A 16,509-nucleotide genomic window follows, 5' to 3' on the forward strand; every position below is an offset into this window, starting at 1 on the left:
CTCCTATGAGTGTGTACACATAGGGTTGTCCTCTGACCCCCTCTATACATACACACTGTGCCACACTCACACCCACACACATAACACAGATACAGACACAGACACACAGAGGCAGGTTTTTAAGAAAGAAAGAAGAGAAAATGCAATCAGTAAGAAAATGGAATAAAATGCTGAAGGTTTTGGGAACCACCTGCCAACCTAGATTTGTATCTCTATAAAATGACCTTTCAAAAACAAAGGAGAAGGAGGTAATTCATATTGAGGCTGGAAAGTTGTTCTACTTAGTTTCTTTGCGGTTGTGATAAACAGACCAAAGTAAAGTTGGGGTGCAAAGGTTTATTTCACCTTACAGTTACAGTCCATTATCAAGGGAAGTCAGGAGAGGAACTCAAAGCAGGAACCTGGAGATGAATTGAAGCAGAGACCGTGCTATTTACCGGCTTGCTCAGCTACTTTTCACATACAGCCCAGGACCACATGCCTAGGAACAGCACCACCCAGAGTGCATCAATTAGTGATTAAGAAAATCCCCCTCAGACATGTCCAGGGGCCAATCTACTAGAGGCAATTCCTCATTTTAAGGTTCTTGCTCCCTGGGTGATACTAGTTTATGTTGAGTCATCAAAAACTAGCCAGCACAAAAGGTCTAAGCTGGATAAGGAGGAAGTGAGCTGGGGGACAAGCAGAGTTATAAGGCAGGACAAAAAGTAAGGCTATACGAAAAAGCCATAAACCAAATTTTGCAATTGGCAAGCTAAATGAAAAACAAAATTTGGGGAGATAGTTTGCAGAGTTAATGCATTCACTACCAAGCCTGATAACTTAAATTAGATCCCTGGAATTCGCATAATGTGAGGAGGGAACTGACTCCTGCAATTCTTCTGACCTACACACACCTGCCATGAAATGCATGCTCACAAAAGCATGCAAGTGCATGCATACACACACACACACACACACACACACACACACACACACACACAGGCACAAATAAATACATATGATAAAAAAATCTTAATTTTTTTTACAAAATGAGTTTAGATAGAGGTAACCTGCATGAGTGAATAATGCTACTCCCATTAGGATATTAATAGAACACCTCAGTACAGGGAGTAGGCTACATGGCTATAAGTTGTTGGTCATGGAAGCAATCCCTGAAGCCCCCAAAACAACACAAACAATTGCCTCTGCAGAACTATTGCTGCCAAACATGGTGATGCATGTCTTTAAACCCAGCACTTGGAGGAAGACGGCAACTGGATCTCTGTGAGTTCAAAACCAGTTTTCCCTACATAGTGAGTTCCAGGACAGCCAGGGCTACATAGAACAACACCTGTCTCCACAACAACAAAATTCTCTAGTCATAGAACACAAATGAAGCTGAAACTGAGCAAGAAGCTTCTTCCTGCTCCTCAGCCCTCACAGTACAAGAAGATGTTACGCAGCCTCCTGGAGTACTAATGTCCTCTTATGCAGCTGGGGTCACTCTGTGCTCCACTACCAACCACCCAGGAATGATGCGCCACTGTTGCGATGGCATGACTGCTGTAGGGGTGACCAAGTGCATTCAGGTCAGATCTGAGGCCTGCTCCACAAAACAGAAGTCATGATCAAAAACTAGTGGCTGGGAGTTCACAGGCCCTAGTGGGAAACTATTACTGTTTTGCTAAATGGACATGATGTGTCTGTCAAATTGTCTAAATAATTACGTTTATACCCATTGACTAATGCTGCTTTCAGATTTTTGCAGAGGGCAGTTGTTAGTGCAGACTGATAATAAGACAGAGTCATGAAGCAGCCAACCTTCAAGTGCTCAGCTACAAATGGGACATCTATATCACCTCCTCTAAGGTGGACAATGAAGAACAGATGGAAAGAATACAAGAGCCAGAGAAAAGGATGAAGTGCTGGTGAAAGCTGTCTTCTGGGCATGGCCTGGCTATTGTACTCATGAATTCACAGCAGCTGTGGGGGCCTGCACACGATCTGTGTAATACTGGACCCACTGACATCCTGTAGCAAACGGGGAGGAGCTCAAAAGGTCCCAACCTCTTCCCCGATCTACAGGCAATTAATGGTTGCTGGTAAAAGGACATTTCTATAATGGAATAATCCACTAATTAGGTACCAAATGCTTGTAAATAACCCCTCACCCATGCCCCTGTATGAATCCTTAATGAAGTAGAAGGTGAAATTAGAGAAAGTATGTTGGTGGGAATAAGAAGAACAAGAAAGGGAAATGGGAGTATGATGAAAAAGTATTTACATATATTTATGAAAATGTCATGTAAAGTCCATTATTATGTATAGCTAAAATATCCTACTAAAAAATTTAAAATGCAAGTAAAATATACTGCCTCAGATAAAAATTGAGAGAATTTGCTGCCAGTAGACATACTTTGCAAGAAATACTAAAAGAGGCTCTTAGAAAAGGGAAGTAATATAGCTAAGAGACCCAGATCTGCATAAACAAACCACAAGAAGTAATAAAGGCAAAACAGAAACTCTGCATTGACAAAGAACAGTTTGTTTAAAAAAAATTAGTAAAAATATACATGATGATCATACTTTACATATTATATGTGGGTGAAATGAATGACATCAATGTCCTAGGAGTCTAAGAATTAGGACCATTTCACTATTGTAAGATACTTCATGAAGCAGTTTGGTGTAAGTTGTGAGTGAATTTAAATTAGATGTAAATAGACTGCAAAGTCTAGGATGGCTACTTTAGAAATATTTGATATTCTAAGAAGAATAAAAAATCATATAGAATAATCAAATTAAAATAGCAAAATAAAGGGAGGAAGAAAAATAGCAACCAAGAACAATGGTAACTAACAGAAAACAGTAACAAATATGACAGATGTCAGTCTGACCATATTTGAATCCCCATCAGTTAAAATTCAAAGACTGTTAGATTTTTTAAAAAAAAATAAGACTACAGGAGTGTAGTTCATTTGATAGAGTGCTTGCCTAGCATGCATGAAGCCCTGGATTTAATCCCTAGCATGGTACAGACTGGGCACAGCAGTGCACTTCTGTAACTGCAGCACTTGGGAGATGTAGACAAGGAAGTCATCCTCATCTACACAGAAGGTTCAAGGCCAAGACAGGATACATAGAGCTTTGCCTTTAAAAAAAGAACGAAAGAAAGATGGGGGAGAGGGGAGGGGAGAGAAGGAGAGGAAAGGAAAAAGGAAATGAACAGCACTTGCCAGGCATGGAAACATAAGCCTGTAATCAGTTTCCAGGAAGCTGAGGCAGAAGGATCATTATTTCAAGGCCAGCTTGGGAGCAGCAAATTCCAGGACTAGCAACAGAGTGAGACCTATCTCAAAACAAAATAAGAAGCAAAGAAGAAACTTCACATAACTCATTATACGTTGTATAAAAGAAATACACTTTATACATAAAGACATATCTACAACAAAAGACTATCACTATGTAAGGCACCACCCCTTTGCCACTGCTGACCTTCTCAGTTCTGAAGTCTGGGCTGTCCTCGGCTGCAGCTACTTTTTTGCTTTATTTGGATTAGTGTTAGCCCAGGGTGTCTTTCATTTTTACTTCAAATTGGATACTCTTTTCCTTTTATTGAGAGGACATAGTAAGCCCTAGTGTATAGCTAAAAATATGCAAATTATGTAGAAAAAATAAACCTTGGCATAAAACTAACCATAAATGTGAAAGATCTCTATAATGAAAATTTGAAATTATTGAAGAAAGAAACTGAGGAAGAGACTAGAAGATGGAAAGCCCTTCCATGTTCATGGATTGCAATAATCACTGTTGTGGAAATGGCTTTCTTTCCCAAAGCAATCTATATATTCAATGCAATCTCAATCAAAATTCCAGTGACACTCTTTACAGAAATAGAAAAAAAAAAGTCTTAAAATTAATGTAGAGCACAAGACCCCGGAGAGCAAAAGCAATCCTGAACAATAATAATGCTGGAGGTATCATTAGATCTGATTTCAACTTTATAGAGTCATAGAAATAAAAACTGCATGGTACTGGCACAAAATCAAACTTATTGATCAATGAAATAGAACAGAGGACCCCGTTACATGACCATGCAACTACAGCCATCTGATTTTTAACAAAAATACACATTGGAGAAAGGACAGCACCTTCATTCAACACATGATGCTGGGGAACTAGGTATCTACATGTAAAAAAGCAGAAATGAAGGCCTTCTCTCTCTGCATAAAAGTCGCCTATAAACAGATCAATGACCTCAACAAAGATCTGAAACTCTGAAACTGCTAGAAGGAAAAGTAGAGTGCCTTTCAGGATGTAGGCATAGGGAAGGGCTTTCTGCACAGGATCTTGCTCAAGAAACTGGTCTAGCAATCAACAAGTAGGTTCTTGTGAAATTAAAAAAAAAAAAATTAATGGCATAGAAAAATGCCAATCAAATGAAGAAACAGCCTACAAAATCAGAGAAAAATTTGCCAGCTACACATGTCAAGAGGATTAGCATTTAAAATACACAAAGAAATCAAAAAACTAAAAATCAGGAAAACATCAACCCAATAAAAAAATGGATCACGGAACCAAACAGAGTTCTCAAAAAATGAAGTGTAAATGGCTAATAAGCTTTTTAAAAAATGTTCAACATCACTGGCCATGAGGGAAACGCAAATTAAAACTGTTTTGAGATTTGATCTTCCCTCAGCTAAAATAGCTACCATCAAGAAAGAAAAAAGTCAACAAGAGCTGGCAAGGATATGAGGAAGAGGAATGGTTACCCACTGTTAGTGGGACTGTAAACTGGTGTCACCATTATAGAATGGAGTGTTTCTTTTTGCTTGTTTGGGTTTGTTTTGTTTCGTTTTTCAAGACAGGGTTTCTTTCCTTGAACTCAGAGATCTTCCTGCCTCTGACCCCTGAGTGCTGAGAATAAAGGTGTGTGCCACCAACAGGTAACTGAGTGTATGGTGATATTTTACTTGTACTGAAATGTGATTTTATTTGTATGTTAATAAATAAAGTTGCCTGGGGGTCAGAGCAAATAGCAAGCCATAGCAGAAGCTGGGCGGTGGTGGTGTACGCCTTTAATCCCAGCACTTGGGAGGCAGAGCTAGACAGATCTCTGTGTGTTCAAGGATACAGCCAGCATGGAGACACACGCCTTTAATCTCAATACCAACCACAGAAGACCTGGAGGTCTGTATAGATGGGTGGTGATGAGGAGGTCATGTGGTTAGGTTTACACCCAATGAGAGGCAGAATAGAAAGTCAATAAAAAGGACAAACACACAGGAAGTAGGTCTCTTGCTGAGGAGGACAGCAGCGGCAGTGAAGGGTAAGGTTTTTAGCTCTTAGCTATCGCTCTGACCTCTTGGGCTTTCATCTCTGCATTGGCTCTGTTTCTTATTTAACAAGACGGTTACATCTACATGAGTGTTTCTCAAAAAGCTAAAAGCAGAACTACCATATGATCCCATATTGCATTCCTGGGCATAGAAAAAATGGACTACATATTCTACTACAGAGAAAATGCACATATATCATTGTTATTCTATTCACATTATCTAGGAAATGAAATAAACCAGGATGCCTACCAATTAAAGAATGGATAATGAAAATGTGGTACATATACACAACAGAATTTTATTAGGCTGCAAAGAAAAATAGGCTGCAGGGAAATAGAAGGAACTAGAAAATATGCCGAGTGAAGTACCCAGACCCAGAGGGACAAACATGATTGTTCTCTGTTATATGTGGATGCTAGCTTTGAATTTTTAGATTTGTGTATTTAATTTGGAATATCTTGTAGAGCTCAGGACGCTGAAAAAGACACATGCAATGGGAAGAGAAGCAGCCTCAAGGGGTAAGAATACATTAGAACACATATGCTGTGAAATAAAGGAGGAATACTGAGGATTAAAGGGTTAAGAATGGATGCGGGTGGGGAGACAAGGCAGAGGAAGCAGGGTGTAGTTGAACCTAGACTAAGAATATATGAAAAGTCCTTATGGAAACCCAACACTTTGTAAACTAATTTAAAAGTTCCTTAAAAGAAGGAGTTTGACCAGAGGTACTCTGCATGGCAGACAATGCCCCCTCCAGAAGACATGAATTATTAAGCAAAAATTCACTGCAAGACATGGGATACCTTCCTACAAGTTATTAGTCAGGGAGGACCCAGAGGCCCCCAGCAATGCAGGCTATTGCCATTGTTCTTGGTTGTCCAGAAGTAGATGGCAAGACCCTATTGCTGAGGACACAACACACTTTGCTTGATGGACAAAGAAATCAACTGGACCTGACCTAAAAACTTCCTTCCGCTGACTAGCTTTCATAGTGCCAGAGATGCTATGCAGGCTGCTGGGAGAAAAAGCCATTGATAGTATCACTCAGCAGCAAAACCTGCATGCTACAATACTGACCTGTTCGGCAAGATGTGCCCACTGGTACAATAATGGTACAAAGGTTATGGGGTTAAATACCACTTTTTTATTGGGTTTGAAGCACACTTTACAACAGAGAATTCATGTCTGATACAGTAAACCTGGTCAAAAGCCTATAGTTAGGAAGGTCATAGACCCTAGTGGGGAGTTCATTACTGTTGTCTTGTGTAAGGATGTGCTGTCAAACTGCCTTCTTAATATTTGTGTTTATACACACAGATTAGTGCTGCCTGTATCCTTGGCTAGAGAAGCTCCTCTCTATAGTGGTGAGCAGTCAATGCAGAGGTTCAAAACTGGCCAAAATGTTGAGAATAGTGAGTACTGAGTGCTCAGCCATGATATGACATCTTTATCAACACATCTTTCCTTTTCCTGCTGTCACCAAGGCTCAGGGAACATTGTGGAAAGGGGGAAGGAAAACGTAGAAGTTGGAGGGTGGGAAGGAGTGCTGTGAAGTACTGCTGTCTTCTGACATGATATGCTCACTGCTCTCAGGGACTCACTACAGCTACGGTCACCTGCACAAGACCACGCCAACAAGACCAGTCAACATTCCAGCCAGCAGCATTAGCTCAACTCAGTCAGTTACAAAGAAATCAATCAAAAAGAAAGGACATAAAAGGTGGAGAGGGGCATGTTGAGGGAACCTGGGGGGAGAGAAAAGGGCACTCTGGGGTATACGTGATAAGATGCACTGATTATATATATGAAGTTTCCAAAGAATAATAGTAAAAAATATATATGGATGAACACTCTTTAAAAACAATAACAAAATATTTCTCATTTTTCCACATACTCCAAATCTGTGACTCTTGGAAAATTTTATAGGCAAAGTTCCACAGGGTGTTCCAGAGCCAGCAACACAAACAAACAAGACTATTCTGAACAGCACATTAAAGAGACTCAATAGAAATTATCAAGACTTTTGGTAAACATGACAGCATAATACTGACAAATGGGTCAGGACAATAATATACAGAGAATATGAAGTGAAAAAAGATGACTACTAAGGTAAGGTTCTTTTTAAATCTACACAGGAAAACATCTGGTCCTTATCTAATCTCAGAATAAAGAGGGTTATGCAGAAATGGCAGATTACTCTAAAAGAAGGACATGGTTTAGAGTAAAGAGGTCTCTTCTTGCCATGTTACTCTCCACTGTGTCAGTGAAGGGAGTCTGCTCACTACATTGCTTCGGGAGCCCACATTGATGGAGCAGCAGCTGTCATGCATAAAAATGATTGTCTATTTGTAGCTCATAGTCCATAATTAATAATATGGCTCCATTACTTATAAGGAACCACAAAAACAATCCTCCTCCATGTACAGGGAGAACATTTTTTAGGGAGCAGCAATGCCAAAACCAAAGGCGTATGAGGGACTCCACTGCTCCAGACAGCCTCTTATAGTTCTTGGCACACGCAGTATTTTGCACACCCTCTAGAAGGGATGTCCACACCTTCGTAAACCACTGTTCTGGTTAGTAAGCTCCAGAAAGAAAGTGAGAGAGGCAAGGTATAGCCTTCCCCAAGTGTACAGTATGTACATTAGGTTCTCAGAAACAAATGACACTATCTCCAGACTAAGCATTTTCCTTGATAAGGAAAAGGACATTTTACATTTGGTAATTCATGTAATCCTGAGAAGATCATTGGCAATTCTTGCTATCATTATTCCTACTCATTAAGGAATGCTAATTTGGGAGCCAGTAAGATGTGCTTTAGGGTGCAACAGTGGATCAGTGGGTAAAGGTGCTTGCAGCTTGCTACCAAGCCTGATGAACTGAGTTTGATCCCAAGACCTACATAGTAGAAAGAATCAACTCCCATAAACTGTTCTCTGACCTCCACATGTGTGCGTGCTGTAGCAAGCATACATACATGTGCATGGATACACATAAAATAAGTGAAAATGTGATTTTAAAGATTAATGTTAATTTGCTTAGTGGACTTGGTACTTCTGTCCCTTCCAGACCTGCAACAGTTCCCCGACAGCTACCTCTTCCTCTCTGCTTCAACACAATTGCTCCTAGGTCACCGGTCTCCTTAGCTTCCTCCACAACTCACTTTTTCCCCTCCCACCGGGCACTAGTAGTTCTGAACTCATCAAAAGTTACCCAAAGGAAAAACCTCCTGCAGGAACAACTATTCCCTCTGCAGGACTAACTCAAGCACTGGCCCCTCTGTCCTCTACAGCCACATCTTGCTAATTTGGAGTCTTGAGAATCTTCCCATGTTAGTTCCAACTGACATTCAGTGAGGAAGAAAAAAGCCAACCAGAAAAGCATTAAAACTGATATTTTCATGAAGGCTGTTCTTTTGAAGTCTCCTACAGAACACAATGACTCCCTCTGCCTCTGTCACTTAGAAACAGGGGTACATGTGCCATTATTTGATGTGGTTCTAGACTCAGCTGCCCCCTAAAACTACCCTAAGGGAGAGGGATGAAGGAAAAGCAAATATTCAAAAACTCAGATATCCAGAATCCTTGATCTCCCAAAGATCCACCCACTCTCATCCTTCTGTTATTCTGCATTTAAGTTGGCTGGAGAGCAATCCTAATTAGTACCTTCATATTACAAATGAGTCCTAGTTGACTCCACCAGCAAAGATCTATATAGTGTTATAGGGAATGATTTAATTTTCTAGTCAAAACTGGACAATCATAAATGGTAATCTGAAATCTGAAAGAGTAATAGTAACATAAAGTAACATATGACACCACAAATACATATACCACAAAAAGATATTACATGTCATTCAAAATCCTTGCTATGTTACAGAAACTTTGAATATATATAAATGTAACCCAAACACTTAGAAAATCTCCATTGTAAAGGGGGAAAAAAGGATTTACAAACTGGTATAAAAAACAAACGAACAAAAAATCAAGTTCTCTAAAGGGAAATAAATTACATTCGCCATTAAAAACAACTGCAAAATAATTATGGTTCAATTTGTGCAATCATCCTAACTTGCTAAAACTATTTTGAAATATTTATTTCATGACATTAACATGATGCCAGAGATCTGAATTAAGAAAATCTTGTGGAGGGGGATAAGACAGAGAACAAAGGAATACAAAGGAGGCAGGTTCTATGTTGGTAACTGCTGAAGATAAAATGGAGATTTTATTATTCTATTCTTTCTAATGTCATATGTTTAAATTTTTCTCCATTGAAAAACTTTTAAGATATTTAAACCTCATATTGTAGAAACTAAGACTAGTACCTTCCAATCTTTGAATTTTTCCTTTCACAGAGATAACAGCTTCAAAGGGTGAAACTCTTAGTTCAAAACATGTTCCAGTCAATGTTTCGATGAAGAGTTCCATGGTGTCATAGAAAGGAAGTTTGAAGTAAAATGGTCCCACGTTATCTTCATTGAAGAATGGAGGCTCTTTTCTGTTATCCATTACTTTGACTTTTCTAATTCCTCTGGAATATGTTGTATGCAACTGTATTCCAGTTCTACCCAAATCAGCTTTGAACATTGGTAATATGTATCGTTGTTCATGTTTAAGTTTTGTACCTGAAAAAACAAAAGTTCATTTTTTAAAACAAATCTTTAAGTCCCTTCTTTGTTAAGGTTTTCCAAATAACTCTGGCTCATACTGGCCTTCCAAACAGTCTCAACTTACTTTACTAACTTTACCTGTGTCTAGTAATGAACTTTCCTTCCCTGCCTCTGAAATCACTCCTGATGTACATTATTCATGAAGAATAGATAAACTTTTGATTCCTTATGGTACCTTACCAGAGTTTAGGATTGTTGCTAAAATACAACACATGATTGACAAACATTTTTGCTAATATTCAAATTCTACATATCAATATAGTTTTGTAAGACTTTCCAAGTGTATGTACATCCGTTTCTAAAATATGTTTCTCTTTTAAACCATATAAAACTTTAGCATCTTATACATAATTACACTGGATGAAAAGAATGGCAAACAACCTAATAAGTCCTTTAAAATTGATCCACTAAATAAATAACCAATGGTAATGATGTAGACACTAGATAGTCTCTACTCACAAGCATACAAGAGTAAGAGAGACGAACACAACGGATAGACACTAAGGTAAGTTAATAGTGTAGAACTGGCAGCAAGAGTGTTCACTGAACACTGCTGTTATTTGGAGAAGATCTCATGGGGGGGGGGGGGGTGGAGTCCTAAACTTAAACAACACAAATGAGTACCTTTCTGGAGAGATGAGGAAATCTTTTTTCAAAGTAGTTTTGTTTAAATATAATTCACATACCATAAATACCCTAAATTCACTCATTTTTAATGTAAAAAATGTTCAACCACTGCAACCATTATTTCCCCCAGTGATGGGGGCTGACCAAGGGCTTTGGGTATGCCAACCACGAGTTCTAGCCGTGAGTGACATCAATAACCTCTTGCAGTCACCTTTACAATATTTTCACCACCCCAAAAGCCTTACACCCAATAGCCATTACTCCCAAATTTCCCCATTGTGGAATATTCCTTTACACTGTCTGAATATATGTCGCTGTTACTGGCTTAATAAAGAAGCTGACTGGTCTATAGCTAGGTAGGATAAGGTTAGGCAAGAGAACCAGATTAAGAGAATGTTGGGAAGGAGAAGGGCAGAGTCACAGGAGTAGTGAGCCAGAAGCAGAAGAAGCAACATGGGAAGTTCGTAGATGAGGTAAATGAGCCACAGGGCCACACACAGATTAATAGAAATGGGTTAATTTAAGTTGTAAGAGCTGGCTGGAAACAAGCCTAAGCTATTGGCACAGCAGTTATCATTAATAATAAGTCTCTGTGTGGTTATTTGGAAGTGACTGCCAGGACACAGAGAAACTCCATCTACACCCCATTCTAAGTCCAAGGCAGCAACTATTCCACTTACTTTCTTTATAATTGCTTATTGCAGACACTTCACATAAATGAAATGATACAATATATGGTATTTTGTGACTGGCTTCATTGCTTTGCATAAAGTTTTCAAAGTTCATCCATGCATTAATACTTCATTCATCTGGTGGATGAATAATAGTCCCTTGTATGGACCTGGTGCATATTATCTCTCCAGGCACTGATTTAGGTGCCTGGGTAGGTTCCAATTTGGAGCTAATGCACATACTGTTATAATGAACAATCAGCTATCATTTGGACAAGTTTTCTTTTCTTGATGATACATAGAAGTGTATCATCAAGATTTCTTGATGATACATCTAGAAATGGGTGTGCTGGGTCACATGGCAACTGTACTAGGCAATTTATGGAATTATTAAACTGTTTTCCACATAATTTGAATCATTTTATAATAAAGTAACAATAAATTGAGGGTGTAGATTTCTTCACATTTTTGTCAATAATTTTTATTATCTTTTTACTACAGCTATCCTAGTGAGTACATGGTAGTGCATCATGGTTGTAATTTATACTCTCAAATGATTCTGAGCATCTTTTATGCAATTATAGGCCCTCTGCATCTCACCCTTGGAGAAATATCTATTCATAGCCTTTGCCCACTCTTTACTACTGGATTGAAAGTATTGTTTTTGTTTTTGTTTTTTTTTTTTTAGTTTTTTCGAGACAGGGTTTCTCTGTGTAGCTTTGCGCCTTTCCTGGAGCTCACTTGGTAGCCCAGGCTGGCCTTGAACTCACAAAGATCCACCTGGCTCTGCCTCCCGAGTGCTGGGATTAAAGGCATGCGCCACCAACGCCCAGCTGAAAGTATTTTTTTTTTTAAAAAAAATATCCTAAAGGACAGGGAAGAGAGGTTGTGAGAGGGAGTACAAGGAAAGACAGCTAAAATTAAGGGCCATTTGAGGCAAAATATAGAAACCTAGTACAATAGAAAATATATACATATATGAAGGTAAATTAAATGAAATCACCAAATAATAGGGGAGATAGCATCCCAGCTGGCCATCTTTTGTCACCAAATGAAGCTTCCAGTGCCAGGACTGGGTTACATCTAATTGAGCTGTTGGCCAAAGGGGCCCACGGGAACCCCCAAACAATGCAGGCTGATGCCAAGACTATGGGTTCCTCTGCACAAACTGACAGCAAGGCCCCAGTGCTGAAGACAACACCTACACAACTCATTGAACATGGAGACATCGAGCTGGTGCCTGCACAGAGCCTTCACCCCACATTCCGGCATCTTTGATAAAGGAAGGCACTCTCCATGCTATCAAAAGAGAAATGTAAACACTGAGCCAACCACAAACCCTTGACCTACAATGGTATACTGCCTGCAAGATAGGCTAGGGCAATGATGGCACAAAGCTTGGGAAAGTAACCAACCAACAACTGTTATGATTTAATGCCTACTTCACAAGATGGAACCCAAACCTGACACTGCTTGAGACTAAATAGCCCAAGGACCTAGGGTAAAACCAAATCATACTAGTCTAAGGAAAGAAAAAAATGTAGTGATAAAAATGACTCCTAATAACATTCTGCTATACTCATAGATTAGTGTTTTGTTCAGCCACCATCAGAGAAGCTTTCTCCTATAGCAGATGGGAATAAATATAGACCCACAGCCAGACATTATGCAGAAAGTAAGAGACCTTGGAACACTCAGCCTTAATGGGATGTCTCCATTACATCCCTCCCCTCAGAGCTCAGGGAACCCCACAGAAGAGGTGGTTGAAAGAATGTAAGAACCAGAGGGGATGGAGGACACCAGAAGAACAAGACCCTTTAAATCAACTGTGCAAAGCTCATGTGAACTCACAGAGACTGAAGCAGCAAGCACAGGGCCTGCACAGGTCTGCACCAGGTCCTCTGCAAGTATATTATGGCTTCCAGTTTAGTGTTTTTGTGGGATTCCTGAGTGTGAGTCTCTGATTCCTGTGCCTTCTCTTGGGCTCTTTTCTCTCTGTTGGTTTGTCTTGTCCAACTTTAATCTGATGGGTTTTATCTTTTATTTTGTTATATTTCTTAAAAATGATTGAACGAAAAAGTAGTCACTTAGTGCCATGTCAGAGAAGCAGCAGGTGGCAATTGACTTCAGGAGTCTGGCCCACCAGAATGCAAGGCACTGATGAGTAAATTCAGATAGACAAGGCCCCAAGGGCTTTGGCTCCTGAATGTCTCTTGCTACTGCTGTGCCTTTACATGTTTGCCACTGTCGTTTTAATCTGGTATCTGGCATGATATAAATGGGTGTGGGGGAGATCCCCACTGCCTTTAATGTAGTGTGATTATTTCATGGAACTATCCTGCTGGCATTTTTACATGTGGATTATTATGAAGATGATTTCCTCTTAAATTGTACTGTTTAAAGTATTACCCCTGCCCCTGATAAAGCAGGGGTTGCAGAGGATAGAATATAGGAACAAGGAAGTGTCACACAGATAGGACTTATGAGTTTCTCTTCAGGAAAACAATCAGGTCCCAGGAGTTACCTCAAGTTCTTTTTGATATTGGGAAATGTGTTCATGGATCTTGGTGTGCATTGTGGCTAAAATAAAGCTTTAAACAATGGACTTCGTGTAACTAGAAAACAAAGAATTAGATGGTTAGTTAAGATAATTGGACTGGACACTAAAATATGAAAAGTGAAACTAGCAACTTGTTTTTCTGGCAATAATAAAGACTATGTAAACAGTTAAGGCTCCTGATCTATCTTTTTCACCTGTAATATGTAAAATGTTTAATCATGTAAGGGGATATGAAAAACATCTTGGTTTTTACTTCTACTCATTGTAATCATTTACTTAACAAACAAAATATAACCACACTGCAAATTTTATACTGCTTAAATGATTCTGCTGAGGTATATAAGCTGTAAGGGAAAAATAAAGAAGTTAGAAGGAAAATACCAGAAGGTAGACATCAGGAAGTAGTGAGAAGGAAGTCATTAGGAAGAAAGGAAGGGAAACATCAGGGTAGAAGAACAGAGCAAAAAGGAAGAGAGGAAACAAACAACAGGAAAAATAATAGAGAAACTTTTATCCCTCAGAAAAAGAAGTCTGTGTGTTTCTTCTCACTGACTCTGCAGCTCATTCCCAGGCTCTGACCTGCAGAGGGCCGGGCCCTCTGCACACTAGGGTAAAGGTTAACAACTTCACTATTAATGGCATGGCACTGCCATTCCAGGACAAACCTCGTGTTCAGGAGTAGCTGACCAACACACGATGAACTCCACCATTTGTGTGTGTGTGTGTGTGTGTGTGTGTGTGTGTGTGTGTGTGTGTGTGTGTGTGCTTTTATTTGGTTACAGTTTGTTGTGGGTTTTTTGTTTGTTTTTTATCTTTTTGGGTGGTATTTTATTTTGTTTTCTTGGTTCTGTTGTTGTAATTCTAAAGAGAAGAATGTTCTCCCTAATAAGTAAGGAGACTTACTTTTAGGGCAGTTTTAAATCCACAACAAAACTGAACAGAAGTTACAATGAGTCCCCACAGGCACCTGTTCCTCCCCTATATCCTGCACTAACACAGCACACTATTAACAACTGGGGAGCCGACACATCACTGTCACCAAAACAAAAGCTTACACTAGGGTTCGCTCTTGGTGGGGTACCTACATCTTTCAGGTGTGGACAAACATATGAAAACGTATTTACCAGGACAATATCAGGGTAGTTTCAGTATTCTAACAATTCTGTGTTGGGGCTATTGATCCCTCCCCATGCCTTGAATTCTCGGCAACTTTTGATCTTTTTAAAGTTTCCATAGCTTTGCCCTTTCCAGAATGTCATGCAGGTGGAATCACACAATCTTCAGCAGTTTCAGAGTGGTCTCTCTAAGGAACACACATTTAAGGCTCTTTTGCAACATTTCACACCTTGATGGCTTGTTTCCTTTAAGTGCTAAACTATGCTCTATTGTCTGGATGCCATACAGTTTCATTTATCCATTCTCTTACTGAGAAATAGCTTACATACTCCATTTTTTGGGCAATTATGAACAAACTTGTAGATTTCATACACGAGTTATGTTTATATATTTTAAACTTAGACTAGATTTTATTACAAGAGCATTTTCTACTTTTTGTGCATGTGTGTGTACATTGTGTGCATGTGTACATTGTGTGCATGTGCGTACATTGTATACATATGTATATGTGCATGTGTATACATTGTGTGCATGTGTGTACACTGCGTACATTTGGAGGCCAGCGGTCAACATCAGATATCTTCCTCAATTATCATCTTCCACTTTATGCTTTTCAGGCATCACTGACCCTGATGCTCATCGATTCAGCCTGACTCGGGGACTGGCAAGCCGAGGACTCCTCACTGTCTCCACACCCCGGCCCTAGGATCACGGGTGCACATTGCTGTGCCAAGCTGTTCTTGCAGGTATTGGGCATCCAAACTAAGATCCTCAGGCTTGTACGGTTAGCATTACTTCCGACAGCTGAGCCCCACCCCACCCCACTGTGTTTGGTTTTCTTTTCAAGAAACTGCCAAACAATATGCAAAAGTGGCACCAACGAAGAGTTTCTAATATCCTCTGTCATCACATCATTTTGCGCTGTCAGTGTTACAGGTTTTGATTTCAACTGGCAGTTCTCTAATAACACATGCTGTAAGCACAGCTATCCTTTGAAAATATAGACTGACCCTATTATTTCTAGCTGAAGGCCCTATCATGGCTTCCACTGTCTGTACAATAACTTTGAAACTCCTTAGAAAGACTTGTCCACGTACACATTCCATCTCCCAGCCCATTTTCACCTATCTACACACTTCCCCCAGCATATCTATGGTCCTTCCACCTTCTAGTTGTAGCCCCTATTTGATGGCTCCTGCTTTGTCCCACTCAGTGTCAACTCCACATATGGCTTCCTGAGTGCCTAATCATCCCTCAAAACTCAGTTCTAAGGACTGTACATACACCTCAAGAGAGTGCCTGCCTGCAATACAAAGCCATGGGCTCAATAACCAGCACTATACCTCTCCCCAAAAACCTTAGCTCAGGTATCAACTATGCCATAAAATCTTTTATACTTACTATCTTTTGTATCCATGTCATATATGACACCATCAAAATTGCACTGCTTACATACCTGTCATTCTTGTGCTAGTAAACTATAGGCATTTAAGGGAGGAATGACTTCTCCATCACTCAGTATAGCATCCTGTACATATTGGC

The 16,509-nt window shown here is 39.6% G+C and overlaps 1 protein-coding gene across 8 annotated transcripts in view; it reads right to left on the reverse strand.

Moving 5' to 3' along the window:
- Zfand4 (zinc finger AN1-type containing 4) overlaps positions 1-16,509 on the reverse strand; it is an 80,137-nt gene that overhangs the window by 61,491 nt on the left and 2,137 nt on the right. For all 8 annotated transcript variants that reach the window (XM_037204239.1, XM_028864035.2, XM_028864030.2 and 5 more), the window contains exon 2: positions 9,649-9,948. In XM_037204239.1, the coding sequence (XP_037060134.1) occupies positions 9,649-9,910 (262 nt within the window). In that variant the 5' untranslated portion in view covers positions 9,911-9,948. The remainder of the gene's footprint in view (positions 1-9,648; positions 9,949-16,509) is intronic.

The sequence above is a fragment of the Peromyscus leucopus genome, chromosome 3, assembly GCF_004664715.2.
Source record: "Peromyscus leucopus breed LL Stock chromosome 3, UCI_PerLeu_2.1, whole genome shotgun sequence".
NCBI lineage: Eukaryota > Metazoa > Chordata > Mammalia > Rodentia > Cricetidae > Peromyscus > Peromyscus leucopus.